Source organism: Schistocerca cancellata, chromosome 8 (assembly GCF_023864275.1).
Source record: "Schistocerca cancellata isolate TAMUIC-IGC-003103 chromosome 8, iqSchCanc2.1, whole genome shotgun sequence".
In the NCBI taxonomy this organism is placed as follows: Eukaryota; Metazoa; Arthropoda; class Insecta; order Orthoptera; family Acrididae; genus Schistocerca; species Schistocerca cancellata.
Window position 1 is genome coordinate 521,032,915 of NC_064633.1, and position 18,403 is coordinate 521,051,317.

The 18,403-nt window shown below is 37.1% G+C and overlaps 1 protein-coding gene across 1 annotated transcript in view; it reads right to left on the minus strand.

Moving 5' to 3' along the window:
- Positions 1 to 8,402, minus strand: part of LOC126095081 (protein C19orf12 homolog) — a 37,625-nt gene extending 29,223 nt beyond the window's left edge. Inside the window, exon 1 of the mRNA XM_049909764.1 lies at positions 7,895 to 8,402. Coding sequence (XP_049765721.1) covers positions 7,895 to 8,054 — 160 coding nt within the window. The 5' untranslated portion in view covers positions 8,055 to 8,402. The remainder of the gene's footprint in view (positions 1 to 7,894) is intronic.
- Positions 8,403 to 18,403: the final 10,001 nt, after the last annotated feature.

The following is an 18,403-nucleotide window of genomic DNA, read 5'->3' on the forward strand; positions in this document are numbered from 1 at the left end:
CAATACACCATAAATACACAAAACATCACAACTCAAGGGGAAAAAAAACTTACAGATAAATGAAACTCAATCACACCTTACAAATTAACAACAACTGCTACAAAAAAGGTCCTCTACAACATAATCATAAAACAATCACCCCACCCCACCCCACCCACCTACCTACCTACCTAAATCCACAAAAATTACCTCCTCCCCCCCATACACATACATACATACATACATACATACCAAACCCCCTCAACTAACCACCCTCTGCCTGTACATCTTACGCACAGCCCTCAGACATAAATCAAAAAATACAATAATCTATAGGCATGCTCTTCCTCCAGCAATACTCGTCTAACTGAGATTGCAGGTTAGAAGAGTGCCTCTTTCCCCTCCCGGTGATTGATTTAACTGCCCCCCAAAACCCCTCTGTTGTATTTTACATCCCCCTCAATATACTCTTCAATTAACCCCCACCAATTCCCTCTTAGATGCTCCCCCCCCCCCAAAAAAAAAAAAAAAAAACACCTGACAGCACAGTCAGCATACCTGTCCCCCTGAAATAATAGCCACCCACATCCACAAACCAACTGGAGACTTAACCACCCCCCCCCCCCCCCAATACCACCTCCTCCCAAATTGCGACTCGTCTATCTCAGAAACCACTCCCAGCCCACCGAACTTACCTCTACACTTCACATACTCAGAACACACTTCCCTACAAAAATGAAATCAGTCTAACACCATTCTCTCACTCATTCCAGTCTCATGTGCACAAAAACTAACTGAGGACCTTTAACAGAAACAGTAAGTCATCAAAACCTTTATCGTGGCCAGCCTAGATTTCTCGAACCAGGTACCGCGTTTAATGGAGTGCCAAACATTGTCCTCTCGACACCACCACTTGTATCCATCCCTGGTCCGACATGCTGGAACTCTCGCCAACGATACTGCACTTCACAATTTCCGCAATTGGCCCAAATACTGGGAAGAATTTAACCGGGGACAACATGTCCTCTCCCATCTTCAGACACAGCCAACTCAAACAAAACTCCACACCATAATTACATCACACACCACAACATCCTTATGTCGTGGGTCAAAGCAGACATGTGGAACCTGACACTTCCATTGACCTGAAGGAAAAGTATTGCAACACACTTTTCTGAAGCTTTTCATTTGTGCTCTTCGTACGTGGAACTTCGATTGATCATAGCTGAGTCTACTTAGTGCCTGGAAGCAGAAGCCGCCCCTCCCCCCCCCCCCCAAAAAAAATCAATGAGCCCATTGTAAGTAAGATGAAAGCTCTTATGGCAGTAATTGTACCAAAAAAAAAAAAATACGTCTCGCATAATTTAAATTCAACCAGTATGTTAACAAAACAGTAAAAATGAATAATAGTAAAGAGTGGACTGTATTCCTGACCAATTGTTTATAATTAAGCTTCAGACTGCATCATAAAACTACTACTGTACAATGTTAACATTAGCTCCCCAATTGGAACTTTCCAAAGTACCTTTAAAAAACAACTAGGCCTGAAGGAAATCCTCTGACCAAACACCACTATCATCCAGTACACAATCAAGTCTTTTTTTTCCAAAAGTAGTTTAAAGAGTTAAGCTTCAAAGCTGTGTTTCTTTTTTTAAAAGTAAACTTACAGCAAATCCTTGTCTAACTCGACATAAAATGTATATGGGCAATTCCACAGTTACGGGTGTTACATGTACACATCTTAAAACTAGGAAAAATAATGTAAGGAAAAATATTTATTGAATTTAATATTGAAAACTGTTAAGGGTTACATTATATTTCATGTTAGAAATGTTGATACTGGAATTGTTTTATTGTTCTCCTCGTTATTAATCAAAAAAGTAGTGTTACGGGTGTTACCAAAAGTAGACCTGGCGTCTGTTATGAGTTAGGGAATTCTCTAATTTCTGCAAACTTGACGAAGCTTTTATTCTTGCAAAACAACTGTTAAAAGGTATTGCCCCAAATTTTATTCTGAAATATAAATTTTTATTTTTTTCGACATCATAACTCAGATATATATATATATACATATGCTGTTACGGGTGTTACATAGATGCATCAGATTTGATTCTTGAAGGAAGAAATTTACCTCTCACAATTGCATAAAAAGAAAAGAAGTATTGTAGTTTATTTGGAATAAAAGTATGTACTTATGAAAACATATTTGAAGGATAAAGCTATTTATTACACAAAAAAATTTGTTACAATTTTATAGTACAACTAGGCCAAGATATCGTTACTTAACATTTACCTCATTTTGTAGGCCCAATAAATTTATGACAAAAATGTTTTCTTATTATTGATTGGTTTAAAAACTTCATTTAATAATCTTTTTCGGCAACATCCAACTCAAAATTGAACTCTTACAAGGGAACATCCCCATCGCATCCCCCTCAGATTTCGTTATAAGTTGGCACAGTGGATAGGCCTTGAAAAACTGAACACAGATCGATCGAGAAAACAGGAAGAAGTTGTGTGGAACTATGAAAAAATAAGCAAAATATACAAACTGGGTCGTCCATGCGTAAGATACGCAATATTTAGGACACTGTGAGGCGAGGAGCTCCGTGGTCCCGTGGTTAGCGTGAACAGCTGCGGAACGAGAGGTCCTTGGATCAAATCTTCCCTCGACCGAAAATTTTAACTTTTTATTTTCGGTTTATGTGAAAAACTCTTATGTTTTCATCACTTTTTTTGGAGTGATTATTACATCCACAAGAAAACCTAAATCGGGCAAGGTAGGAGAAACTTTTCACCCATTCGCCAAGTGTACTAGTTAGGTGGGTCGACAACATATTCCTGTCATGTGACGCACATGCCATCACCAGTGTCGTATAGAATATATCAGACGTGTTTTCCTGTGGAGGAATCGGTTGACCTATGACCTTGCGATCAAATGTTTTCGGTTCCCATTGGAGAGGCACGTCCTTTCGTCAACTAATCACATGGTTTAGCGGTGCGGTCGCAAAACACAGACACTAAACTTATTACAGTGAACAGAGACGTCAATGAACGAACGGAGAGATCATAACTTTGCGAAAATAAAGAAAGCGAAATTTTCAGTGGTGGGCAGACTTGAACCAAGGACCTCTCGCTCCGCAGCTGTTCACGCTAACCGCGGGACCACGGCACTCCTCACGTGTCATTGCTCTTAATATTGCCTATCTTACGCATGGACGACCCAGTTAGTATATTTTGCTTATTTTTTCATAGTTCCACACAACTTCTTCCTGTTTTCTCGATTGATCTGTGTTCAGTTTTTCAAGGCCTATCCATTGTGCCAACTTATAACTAAATCTGAGGGGGGTACGATGGGGATGTTCCCTTGTTAGTACAAACGGTTACCTTGTTGTTTGATTTCTGGTGTTGTTACCTTCGATAGTACTTGACTGAATTTCACAAAACAAACATCAGTTTCGTCTAGTTTAAAAAGTGTTTTACTTTTTCCTACTGACTTCAGGAACATTATTTTCACATCCTCCTCTTCATCAATGTCACTCTGGCAAATTCCCAAGTAACGGTATTGAGTTTTGGATAGGGTTGGCTTCTTTTTGTCACTTGGAATGTCAACCAGGCAAATAACCCAAATTTTAAATCAGACTTTTCAATTTTATTAGTTAGGCTAAACTCACAAGCACTTCCAATATTGTCTTGTGATTCAGATAGTGAAACAGTCTCCTGGTCAGAATCATCAGAACCGCACACTTCATAGAAGTTTATGCATCTTTTGCATTTAATGTTTTAACTTTGGCCTCCTCAGTAATAAATACTGACATCCTTGTCATTAATGACTCTGCTGTTTTTGAAGCGAGCAAATCAGTTGTGTTATAAGGCCGAAAGTGATGGCAGCACTGGATTTGAGGAATTGCTTGTAAAGTTTTCCACCTTTCATCCAAAACAGGAATGTTATGCTCCATTGTTATCTTATCAACCCATAGTACCTTAATTTTAGAAAAACTCATCAGAGTGTAGTCATAAAAGTCAATTGCCTTGTTAATAATAACTTTCCTAGATCTAACAGCTGTCCACATGCTCCTCTTGAGTGCACCTCCAATGCCATCCATGGCTCCTTTACCATGTGGACTGGCAAAAAAATTCCACTCAACTGTCAGTCCAAAGTCTCTCTCAAAATAAAATAGCTTGGACAAAGTATATTTATTTTTGAACTGCCCAGCACAGTTGTCAGAAAATACAAAAACTCTTTCAACTTTAGGAAACGCATTTTTAATCTCCGTTATAACAGTTTTAAGAAAGTTCACACAAAATATTTTGTGTGTGATAGGTCGTTACTGATGACTGCATAGAACCTGACTTCATGGTTTGCAAACTAAATGCAGAAAGTGCAAATAGTTACTTGTGAATGCGCCCAGTGTGCACTCTGTACCTCATCTTGTGAAATTAGAGCATAATTCTCTGCAAAGTCCATTTGAAGAACACATTCTTTAACATCAAGGCTGTTTTTCTTTCCTTGGAAGAAATCACTCTGCTTTATCTTCACATAGCAATGTTTTTTAAACTGAGGCAATTTGTCAACCAGTGATGCTAAGGCATCATTGCAGCTCACTGAATGTTCACTAAGACAAGGACGATGTTTCACATCATTTTCCCATTGCTGCCAGACACTCTTTTTTTGTTAAGTCAAAGCCTTCTGGGATAAATTTGCTCGATTTAATTTTACATTCTTGGCATGACCCAAAAACACAGTCTTTGTTCTGTGAATTACAACTTAATTCATTCAAAAATTCCTTGTGATTGCTTGGAAAAGATGGAACAGCTTCGCTCAAATACTCAAGTACGCTTATGGAATTGTACGCTCTTATGAATGGCTAGAATTTGCCTCAATAAGCAGTTTACTGGGCCTATATAAAATTTAAAACTGAGGTTAGCAATATTGTTATTCTTGGAAAAGTTAGAATGGAAAACATAAACTATATGTAATCTAAAGAATTTTGGGCTTAATTAACTTTTTAGGAGAAAGTCAGTTGAGTCAGGTTAACGCCCCAATTAACTTTTATAATGTAGGTGTAGTGCTTAAACAAGTGTATGCAGAGGAATAAAAATTTTTATTTTCATGCTTAAAACTGTTTTCATATGTAATAAACATAGTTAAAAAACTTTTTTCATTCATAATAATACCCTTTGGTAATTATTTAAATGTAGGGCCTAGGCCTACTAAAGATGAAGGTGGCATTAAACCTTCCAATTCAAGCTACGGGTGTTACGCATGTGTTAAGTAACACCCGAAACAAAAATTAGTAACACCTGTAACAGCTCTAAGATTGTTAAATAAGATTTCAAAATGCCATGTAATGGTATGATATTGTAAAACATGTGCATAACCACACTTTTACAGAAAGGTATCATACAGAACAAATTTACTAGATTACAAATTAAACTTTTGTATCTTTTTTGTTACGGGTGTTACAAGCTGCACATATAATATAAAACTAACAAAATAAAGAAATGCAAATAGCTTAGCTAAACAAAACAAATTATTATGAGGTATAACAATGTTGACTTTAATATTCTTTGCAACAATAGAACAATCGGCCATAGATAACACAACTAGTACCAACACAACTAGTACCATCTGGAAATAGCATAAAATGTACCTCTCTGTGGTGCCATAGAGTAGTGCACTTTAAACACTTAGTGAAGGTAGAAATTTAATTTTTTCATAGTCATGATTATTTTGCAATGAACAAATCTACTTTTAACTTGACATTTTTAAGATTATATTTGAAATACTGTATTTTTAATTTTTTTGTCACAAAGTCCCTTTAACATGGAATGACCCATATGAACCACAGTGAAACTATAAACCAAGATATACCTCTGCCCCAGATCTTCCAAAATCATTTAACATGACTGACTGTAACATTAAGATGTCAGTCATCCGAAAAGTCTGCTGACAATTTGCTGTATGGCAGAGCTGTCAAACTACCTTTATTGTTTCTATTCTTGACAACACATTAATATTGTTGGTTGATGGGAGACTTATTTTCAAGCTTGTGAAACCAGTTTTCAAAACTTGCCATGTTTTAAATATACTAAGACTGTGTACTAGAATGTCAACAGTGTTTCGGGCATATTCTACATTTACTTCAATAAATTAATTAATTAGGAGTAGATTGTTTGTGATGAAAGTTAGCCACCTGTAAAAATAGTCACCATGGCATAGGGAAACAAAGTCAGAGTCTGTGGAACTCTGCGAAATCTAGATAATACTTCATTCACTTAAAATAATCTGTCAGACCCAGTTTAATATTTATGAGTCAATTCTGTTTTCAAATTACGATCTTTTAAACAGCAGTTTTGTTTATTCTCTCTCTCTCCCTCCCCCCCATCACACACACACACACACACACACACACACACACACACACACACACACACGAGGAAGTAAATGCACTGAGTCCAGTCAGTATGATTGTGTTTAAACAGCTGTTTATAGAAGTTTCAAGACTGGGCACCACATAGTATCCTTATTACACATTCCTATGCAGCAGTCCTTTCTTCTACACTAGGGAGTGACAAAAGAATTAATTATGCAAAAAGGAAAGCAAGTCAATTTTTTTTACATTTTCATCTCAAAAGTCTGATATTATCTGTAACACAGAAGTTGCAATGCTCAGACATTTAAGATGATCTGAATCATGCTATATCTATTTGCAGTTAGTACAAATGTAATTAGTTCTGGCTGAATATCAATAATTTACCAAACAGCAGAAGCACTGAGTCCTCATGAAGAACATTTATTAAAAATACAAACACACAAGGATTTAGAATTGTTTCAGTTGTTGATTTACCCTCATGCTTTATTGCTAATGAACGTCCACAGCTACAGAACGATGAACACCACCTAATAAGATACTCGGTCTTGTCAGCATTGCACCTCCAAGTATTCTCTGGGAAGTCACTGCTGATCAAGAACTGAAGGTTGAAAACACTGAAACACCCACTGTTTGGTCATCAGTTACAGCTTACACTGAAACTGAGAACAAGTTTCTTGTAAGTGGAGAGTAACCATAAGTGTGACCACAAATGATCATGTGTTGCCACGCCCTAAGTGTTCCAACAAGGGTCCATCTAGAGATTTCCCAACAGTGCCATGTTGTGAGAAACTACATACAAGATCTTGATATTCATGATTAGCTGTTGCCATTTATGTTATATGATTCTGGAGAGCTGTGTTGAAATGCTGATTAATGGTAGTTTCGTACTCTTTGTATACATGCAGCTATACTTGGGATTCAAAACTCTTACTACATGTCATGTGATAAAAACCAAATAAAATAAATTTGAAGAAATGCTACCCAAATGCAGACTTTTGTCAATTCCTTTGTTTTCTTAATTTAACATTTTTTTTTGCAATCTATGTATAGCCTATGTAAGCATGAATGTTATGTAATCACACGTATATGGTTGGACATGGGGAAAGCAACACTGTACAACAACAACAACAACAACAACAAAAACTAACTCAAATGGTTAATTTTTTTTCTAGTATGCAACGAGCCATATAAAAATAACTGCCACCACCTTACCTGTGTATCACTTATGACATACAATTACTTGTACCCAGTAAAATAATTCTTGAACCATAAAACATACAATTTGCACAAAATGCTCCTAAACCTAAATTAGAGTTGTTCTACATCCAACATAGTAATCAACTGTGCAATGAATCATAACGGAACTGTGCGGGTGTCACATGTAAATAATTTGTATATTAACGTCACTGTAACCTAAATGTAAATATTTTGGCCGTAGTTTGTGTCAGTTTTCTACTTGTTCTATGCGCACACTCTTATCAGTTGCGTATGTGAAACACTGCGCCAGACAGCCACAACAATAAATGTGCACTACTCACCAAGTGCCAAGCCAAGAGGTCCAAGCAGGAGGCCTCCACAAACGGTGGACACACCCGTAATTATTCCTCCTTTAGCCGATTCCTTGACTGCAACATTCATGTGTTCGTGTTCTGACACGATAGCAAGAGCATTCATTATTTCTCCAGTATTGAGAGGCATTTTTATTTAATATTACAACTAGAGCTTTGAACGAGAACCTCAATTAGTGCCACTTATTGACGTAAATTTTGTTAACTGTGACGAAAGCTGACGATGTTATTCCCATTAGATTTCACATTAAAAATTTAAACAAATTCATCGCAAATCTTACAAAATTTACTGCGCATCACATTTAAACAGAATCGGTGTACTTCGTAAACGGCGACTTGTATAAACCTAATATCACCACCAGTAGTACTCTACGATATCTTCCTTATCTTGTCACAGCTTCCTAATCACTCCACATTCCAGAAGTCCACTGTGTAAACGTCCCTGTTTTTCCTGCTGAGTGTTGAGTTAACTAAAATTACCCGGCGCAGAGATCATATTATGCTGTTGGCAGTGTTGCCAACGCTAAAAAACCCGAGTCGCTAGATTCAATATCAAAAGTCGCTAGAAAGTCGCTAAAACTGATTTCACTAGGGGTGTACTGAAAATTTCGTGCTGTGCATCGTGCAATAAGCCAGTGAGGGGGGGGGGGGTAATAAAATATTAATAAACATTGTCTATACGTAATTGCTATATTGTCTTAATTAAATGACGCAATACTTGCAACAACATACATATAAAAAACGCTAACGTTTAATTAAACATGTTATCATAACTGACGCAACACATAAATTGTTGTTTCAATCACAGTAGTCAAATTTACTAGAAATATACAACTACATCTGTAACAAAAGAAAGCAAGAACTCAAATTAGGTTACAAAATACATACATACCGGTATGTGAGCTATTCATCGTGGTCACTCAGAAGATCGAATAACTCTTCTGTTTCATGCTCTGACAGAACTGTAGTTGATGTAGAGGGTTGAACGTCGCTCAAAAGATGATGTTGCAGTTCAACAGGTTTCGTCGCAAAATAGTAACTTTTGTTCGTTCCAATAAGCTCCAATAGGTCTGACGCTATGTCAAAAGATGCACAATCTTTATTTTGTTTCCTCAGCTGGTCTCTCAATATGATCAAAGCATTAATTGTCTTTAACGATAATCTGTTACGTTGTTTAGTTTTTATTATGTTCATAGAACTGAATATTCTTTCCACTTCTGCATTTGAATGCGGTAGGCATAGAACAGTCATTGCTAGGTGTGAAATCAAAGAAAAAGGATTCTCCCCTGCGGCATTTTTATACTGCAAAAACCTCGCTCCTAAATCGAACAGTGTTAGTAGTGTTATTCCACCTAATGAAGTTGATATTATACCTTTCTTGCAGCATACCGTCTATGAAATCGCCACTAAAACCCTATTCTTTGGCTACATCCGCTACAGCATTATTTTTATTCACTTTTAGTGTTTCTTCAACATTCAGCATTGACATTTTTTTCAGACTTGGCAGTCTTTGTTGAATTTCTTTTACGAGTTTCAGACTAAACTGAATGCATCTCTTCTTCAAATAAACTTTATTTTCTTCAGACAAACTTGATTCAGACAATTTCTGTTCAAACATAAAGCCAAGGTTCGGATTTGCGTACGGACATTCGCTTGGAACTGGTGTTGTCAACAAATCAACAGTTGGAAAAACTATGTTTTGTCCGAGTGACTGCATGAGAAATACAAGTGTATCTAGTAATTTAGTGGGGTCATTGTCTCCTCCTTCAAAAGCTTTTACTGCTATTTGTACGTCTTTTAAAGCATATTTGAGGTAAAACATGTAGAGATTATTTGTGTTGTCACAATACATCTTGTACGAAAGATCGGCAGTGTAACAACTGTCTTGAACCATGGCAAGTGAAAAATGTAGCTTTAGTTCTTCCCACTGCTCCAGAATTCATCGTATAGCTGGTTCAATTGAAAGTCAACTTGTTGCACAGACCTTCAAAATTTTTAGTGGCTGTTTTCCACAATTTATTGCCTCATAAACCTTCTTATATTCCTCTTGTCTTTTGGGTGAAATGGAGATACAATTGTAGGTTTCCCGTACAAGAAACTCTATGTTTCTAGGTATGATATTCACTGAGGCGTGCGAAACTGCAAGATGAAGAGAGTGACAAATGCAACGGATCAGTACCAAATGCTTCAAACCATATTCTCTCTTGAGTTGTTCAAAAAGCCCATTGTTTATTCCAACCATTACAGAAGCATTATCTGTGCCAGTTCCTACCATATTAGCGATTGGAAGCTTGAGATCTTTCAAAGAATTCACAAGAACAGCAGCCAGATTTCTTGCATCTGCAGATTCTACTACAGCGAGTTTGAGAAATGCTGATCTAATGGTTTGGTTGTTTACACTATAGTACCGTATAACGATACCTAGCATTTTGGATATTGATACATCTGTGGATTCATCTATTAGTACACTGTATTTTTGGTTACCTATATCTTCAATCAGTGATTATGTAAAACATGGAGCCAAAGCTTCAGTTATAATGTTAGTGCACTTTGTACGATGTAATTGCATGTTTTTAGCGCCCGCATCACCGGAAAACACCTTCTTGCACAGTATTCCTAAATGATCTACAGCTAAAATAGAACAATGTTTAGCAATAAATAAAGAAAGGGCGCCTTCAGCTCTGCTTGCTATTCTAACTGTAGTTTTCGGAACAATTTGTGGTTTGTGTCTTTTTTAAAATCAATTTGTTGTTTATGCTTAATAGTTTTCGAATGCTTTCTAATATCACACAATTTAGCATAAAACTCTGTTGCACATACTTGACATCTTGCCTTGGATAAGTCTCAAACGACTGGTTTCAACCACCCATTGAATTCAGGTTCTACTTCCCATGCATCCTGATATTTTTGAGCGTACTGCTTCTTCTTCTGCGGTAAATCCATTATGTAAGCCACCACAACATAAGGTTCACCAATTTATAATCACTGAAAATACATTGAAACTCAGGCGAATTAGAGGTCATGAAACAATCTACTCACTCGGTAACTCTGTATCAGTCCTATTGTTCATTGTTTAGAACGTAATAATGTCTGAGATACCCCCACCGAATTGTTCTTGCGTTATCACTGTGCATGTGGTAATAATTTGACTGCAAGTTAACATTTCGAAAAATTAGAGGTTGCTGGACAGAAATGTATTTTATTATACTTAATATTACGTATATTTTTTGTCAATTCGAAAAATAAAGGGAGTTCAAAAGTTGAAGAATTATAGATCGATATGCTATCGACGATAACAGGCTAGTGGGTAATGAATAATGAATTGTTCTATAGTCAAGGTTTTCTTACTCTGTAGGCAATTCCCATATTCAGGTTTACTAAATGCTGAACAATGCTACATGATCTGCTAAGAACTTAAATTTAACTTAGTAAATCTACATGATCTGCTAAGAACGTAATTTAACTTAGTAAATCTAGAACAAAGTCAGTGTAGTACCCATTCTATAGTTAAAATCTTAGTTTTGTTAATGAAAATACTGGCCCAAAATAGTTTTTATTTGCACTTCAAAAGTCGTCAGTACTCCAAAAGTCGCCAGATAAGTCGCTAAATAATTTTTGTCGCTAAAAAGTTTTTTTGTCACTAAGATGAAGGCAAAAGAAGCCATTTCTAGAAACAAAGTCGCTAAATTGGCAACACTGGCTGTTGGCTGTAGCAGCCAGTCACATTCACAGCTTTTCTTGCAGTTTAAATTTCTATTTATGACATAAGATCAGGAAACACATTTGCTGATTATTGTTATTTTTTACTACCGGAAATTTTGTTGTGGTTTGTGTCCTCATGAAACCTTAAAAAAATAGTGGAATGTTAGAGACAGAAAGAACAATCTACACCCAAGTCAGTGGCTCTTCAAGCGATGGAATTTTCGCATATCAATTTACTTCGGGAATAACACGGCGAACCCGATGACTGGCGAAATTATTTGTGGTTGGACGTGGAATCTGTAGATTCTAGTAGCTACTCAACTAACACAACAAAATTCTTGCATGGAGGAAGTAATATCACCACGTGAACCGCTGATAGCGTCATTGCGAGTGCAGGCAACAGTGAATAGTTAAAAAAATTAGAATTTTCGACAGCAATGTCCAAACAAGCATTAAGCAAAACAACATGTGACAGATTGCGAAGCTATATAATAATGCCCTCAAGAGTTTTATGAAAACAAGTAAATAAAGTATTTAAGTTATGGAATATATCAACTATGACCTTCAGAATAAATGTTTACATTTTGGACATGTTTTGAACAGCATAAACACTAAAAAATTACTGGAATGTCCAATTAGTTGTCCTTTACTTTGATTCTGAAAATATGGAGATTTTTCAGCTCTGTGCTTGCAGCATACCTACCAGCAACATGATATTTACTTTTGCATCAGAATATAATCTATTTTGAACTTAAGATAGGGATTCATAGTACATACGAAAAGTTTTAATATTGTGCTAATGAACTGTACAGTTTACCTTTAATTCATTCTTATTCTGAACCACAGATTCCATCAAGGATTAAAAGTATTGGTGCACAAACCAGCAGCTTCTTTTATTATTACTTTATTACCAATTCTATGACATTCACCAGCCACAGCTGGACTGACAGTGTCAAGATACAACATTATCAAAATGCATGAATACAACTCTATTATGATAGTAATTTAATACCGCAAGACATATTTAAGTTATAAATTAGATTATAATAATATCACAACAATAAAATAGATACACATATATATTGAAATTAAATATAACTATTGCTGTTGGAGTCATGGAACTGTTGGAGTCAGTCAAGTAAACACTATGCAATTACTAGAGATGAAATCTTCAATATTGTAGAAGGGTTGCTCTTTTACTTACACAAAATTGTGGTTTTAAACTGCTCCCATGGTAAAGCCTGAATGTCATGAGGTAGAGCATTAAACGATTTTAGGGCAACCATTGGGAAGCTGTTTTGTGTCTTTGCTAATCGACACCTTGGCGTGTCGATACTGTCTTTGTTGCGAGTGCTGTATTTGCGAACTTCAATTCTCTTTCTGTAGATGTCATGGTTTCTCTTTATGTGGAAGAGACAATTCAATATATATGGGTTGTAAACAGTCAGAACTCCTAACCTGGAGAAAACTGGTTTACAGTGGCCTGTTTTTTGCTTGAAGTAATGATCCTCATTGCTTTCTTTTGCAGTAAAAGGACATTCATGCAGCCTGTAGAATGGCCCCAAAACAACAGCCCATAACTGATGTGGATTTGGAACGTTGCATAGTATACAGTTAGCAGGTACTGTTCTGGTACTATACTTTTCAGTTTCCTCGAGAAGTACAGGATCTGTGAAAGTTTGGAACATATATGTTTGGTGTGCTGTTGTCAGGTTAATTTGGTATCAATGAGAAAGCCCAGAAGCTTAAAATCTGCTGCGTTACCCAGTGCTCCCATACTGGTGAGGCTGCATATCATCCTCTGAATTTTTTCTTCGTTAATTTTCATTTTGTTCATGATAAACCAGGCCTTAGCTTCATCGAACAAGACTTCTGCTTGCTGGACTGCCTGTACAACATTCTCTCCTTTTTACAACAAGGTTGTATCATCTGCAAACTACAAGGTGTGCCCATTGGAGCCTATGTCATTTACGAAGATAAGGAACAGCAGGGGCCCTATTACCGATGTCTGTGGCACACCATGCTGTAGCTTCTTATCATCTGAATCAGCTCCTTGAATGGAAACAATCTGTCGTCTGTTTCTCAGGTAGTATTCAAGAGTTCGCAGGACAGATCCCCCTGTACCATATGTTTTTAGCTTTCTGAGCAGGGCCTTGTGTGGGATGCAGTCAAATGCCTTACTAAGGTCACAGAGTACTAGTGCTATGGACTCTTTGTCTTCAAAACCCTGACTTATGTTTGTAAATAAGTCAAGTACAGCTGTTGTTGTTGACCTGCCCTTCCAAAAGCCATGTTGCGCATCATTAAAGAGACTATTTCCTTCAAAGTAACTTAATAGTTGTTCTTTCATTATCGACTCCATCGCCTTTGTTAGTGCTGGTATTATAGATATGGGCCTGTAGCTTGACACTTCATGTGGACTGTCTTTTTTGTAAACAGTCACTGTGTGTGCTACTTTCAGGATGTCTGGGAATTCCCCTGCATAGAGGCATTTATTTGTTACTACTGTTTATGCCTGTGCAATTTCACTGATTATAGTTTTTAATATAGTACAGGACATACCATAAATATCAGGGCTCTCTGAAGATTTGTAGATTTTACAATTTTTATTATTTCTTTTGGATACACTCTCTTCGACCTTACCATGCTGCATTTATTCTCAAATTTCACAGCAATTGCAGGATCTATCCCAAAGTCAGGAATTTCATCTACTCTGTTTTCCACTATTTTTATAAAATAGTCATTAAACTCATCTGGACTGCAAGACTTAGAGCAAGCGGTGGGCTTTTTCCTGTGGCCATTAACCAGATCCAATGCTGCTTTACAAGGATTGTGAGCTTCTTCAATAAATCTGGTATTGCTTTCCTTCTTTCCTTTTTCTTCTTCCTTTCTGTAGATCCTTTTGATCTGTAAATAACTAGAGTACAGTCTATCCTTAATATCTATATCTTTAGCAGTTTTGATCTTGTCATTTGGTATTTGCAGAATACATTTTATTTTGGTTAGTCTAGGAGTATACCATCTCTTTACTTTGTTATTTTTTGTCTACATTTTGATTTAGCATTTGAAAATATTTGAGGTCTTAATGGAAAATGTTCATAAAATTTCATTTTAAGGGTCTGGAACATGTGGTTGAATGCAGAATTTGGTGGCAATTAATCAATTATTTGGTGCCAATCTATAGAAGACACTAGTTTTGAAATCATCTAAGCTTTTCTTTGTAATAACTCTATTTCTGAATACATAATTTGAATGCCAGCTGGGAATTTGTTGTGTACTTACTGAGTTTGTGCATAACTTCATGATTACTGCATGGTGATTTTCTAATATAGAATCTACCACACTTACTTGGTAGTCCCAACTATTTAGGTTTGTCACAATTGTGTTAAGACAAATAGCTCCTCTTGTTGGTAGAGAGTTTCCTACCAATAGCCCATAGCTGTTTACTAAGTTCTTGAAAGCTCTTTGTTTATCATTACCTTCTCCAATATGAATGTTGAAGTTTCCATATAAAACAATTTTTGTCCCTAAGTACAGTAGGTGACACAGACAGCTTTCCGAGCGGTTGAGGAAATTTTCAAAATTTCCATCTGGGGAACAGTACACAGAAACAACAATTAAGTGCCGGCCGGGGTGGCCGAGCAGTTCTAGGCGCTACAGTCTGGAACCGTGCGACCGCTACGGTCACAGGTTCGAAACCTACCTTGGGCATGGATGTGTGTGATGTCCTTAGGTTAGTTAGGTTTAAATAGTTCTGAATTCTAGGGGACTGATGACCTCAGAAGTTGAGTCCCATTGTGCTCAGAGCCATTTGAACCATTTGAACAATTAAGTTGGCATCTGACAGTCCCAAAGCAGCTAATTCTAGGTCTAGATCCACACAAAATTTACTTAAGTCACTTTTATTGGCACTGAGTTTACTGTTTACATACACAGCCACACCACCATGGATAGCAGTTTCTCTACAACATGCATTAACCATTTCTAAATATTCAATGTTTCTGTAGTATTCTGTTTCCGGTTGGGCTAGCCAGTGTTCACATATACATAATACATCAGGCCTCAATTCGTCAATAAACAGTGACAATGCATCAAGTTTTGTTCTGAGGCACTACACATTTACACTCGCTAGAACTAAGTCAGCGTTTTCTTCAAAGATATCATTTCCTTTTTCACTAGAATGTTCTTGGTCTTGGGAGTTTATCACACTGGTGCACTGGGCATCCTCCAGAATAAAAAACATTTTATCACAATGTTCTTCAGCCATATACTGTTGTCCATTATTTTATCTTTTAGGTCGAAATCAACACCAATTTTGAAGCTATTATTTATTCCCTTTGTTTCCAGTTTTTCAACTGTAAAATTGTTGTGATTTGGGAAAGTGTTCTGTAAGATGTAACCAGAGTTTTTTGTCACCATACAGCATTCCTTTTTCATCACCAATACCTATTATGGCTTTATTTCTGCTTTTAGTATTGGCATTCACAAACGTTTGTATAGTGGGCCTCAAACACTGTTCACCAGATTTTCCATTTTGTAGCACAGTCTTGTAAGATGTTTTGTTTTCTTTTTCTGTGTCTTCAGTGGTTTTGGCGAGTTCATGTTCTTGTTTCGCTACAGTCGAATTTCTTCTGCCTCCTAGCTTGTTCTTAACTCCTTGCCAGTCTATATTGATGCCTTCTGAAGAGTTTTCATCCATCAGATTGTTTACATCTGTATTTGGTTTCTTTTTAATCTGGGGTTGAATTTCACTGACACATTCATTGTTTACATTTATACTAGATGCCACTCTAGCAATGCTTGGGTCTTCAACGTTATTTCTCGTTGGAAAATTACCTCTTGATGAATTTGCAGGCTTTTTGCTGCTGTTGTGATTGGTGATGGTGGTAAATGCTGCTTCTCTGACACACTCCAGGCCTGTATTTGAACTTTGCCTCAGATTAGCGATGTTTACTTCTTTATTTCCGGCAATAGTACATGGCATGTTGTTTTCTGCATCCTCTGCACACTGTCTTGCTGTGTTTCTCGATGATTGAGATGCTTCTTCAGACTATGTGGCAATCACAGTGTCTTGTTTTTCTTTTATTTTTTGTTATCGCTGGTAAGTTTTTCCACAATTTGTGTAAATCACTCACTGATGCAACTAGATCAACACTGCTTTGCTCCTTAGAGTACAAGATTTGTTCACGTTTCGCTGTATTAATGTCTTCTGAGATTTCGTCAGCTAACCTCACTTCACAGCTGTCACAAAAGTATTTTAAGCGACCTTTTGAGCACTTTAGATTACGATCTTCGCTGTTGGTGAGCCCCACACATTCCGTGGTGCAGAGATGGGCAACCAGCTCTAATGTCCAGAAATGTAAAATTTTGCACTGCACAAAACAAAAAAGGTAGTATCCTATGACTATAATATCAATGAGTCATTGCTAAAGTCGGCCAACTCATACAACTACCTGCAAGTAATACTCTATAGGGATATGACATGGAATGATCAGACAGGTTCCATCGTGGGTCAAGTTGGTGGTAGACTTCGGTTTATTGGTAGAATATTGGGTCAGTGCAATCAGTCAACGAAAGAGATTGCTTAAAAATCACTCGCGGGATTGGTACTAGAATATTGGCCAAGTGTGTGGGACCCGTACCAGATAGGACTAACAGGGGATATTGAACGTATACAGAGAAGGGCAGCACGAATGAAGGTTTGTTTAACCGTTGGAGATACTAAAGGACTAAAGTAACTGTTATGGCAGACTCCTCAAGACAGACGTAAACTATCGCAAAAAAGTCTGTTAACAAAGTTTCAAGGACTGGCTTTAAACGACTACTCTGGTGATATACTCATGCAGGGATAATAAGGATAACATTAGAACAATTACTGCATACACATTCAGACAATCAGTCTTGCCATGCTCCATATGTGAATGGAACAGAGAGAAACCCTAATAACTGGTGCAATGGGATATATCCTTTGCCATGCAGCTCATGGTGCTTTGCAGAGTATAAATGTAGGTGTAGCTTCCAAGTTTGCACACATCTACAAAGAAGACTGCATACAAAACACTTATGTGACGCATCCTAAAATATTGCTGAAGTGTGTAGGACCCACACCAAAGAGGACTGACAGCTGATATTGAATGGATATAAATAAGGGCAGCACGAATGGTCAAAGGTTGTTTCAAACCAAGGGAGAGTGTTGGCAGGTACACTTTCGCAGCTTCTGGGACTACAGGAACAACAACCAGTGTTGAATTATCTGTATCAGCGTGTGTGTGTGTGTGTGTGTGTGTGTGTGTGTGTGTGTGTGTGTGTGTGTGTGTACAAACCAATGATGTATTCCAAAATCTTAAAAGGTTCTTTGATGACCAAATAAACATACGAAGATGTTAAAACAACTGAACTGGCAGATCCTTGAATATATATGGAAACCATCCCTTGAAAATCTACTTTAAGAGATGAATCTAGAAATTTATTACAACTCTGTGTGTACCACTACCATACAAACCACGAAGACTGCAAGCACAGAGGCATTTAAGCAACCAATTTTCACATGCTCCATACATTAATGGAATGGGAAAAGCCGTAATAACTGGTACAATCTGGGGTTCCATCTGCCATGCACTTCTCATTGGTTTACAAAGGATAGTTGTAGATGTAGATCTCATATCTGTGCAAATCTCCTGTCCGCAAGATGTGATCTGTCTGCACAGATATGATGTCTGAGGATAGGTTATTATGTGTGCGAAGTTACAATGTAGTTTTGTAGTGACAGAATCAAAC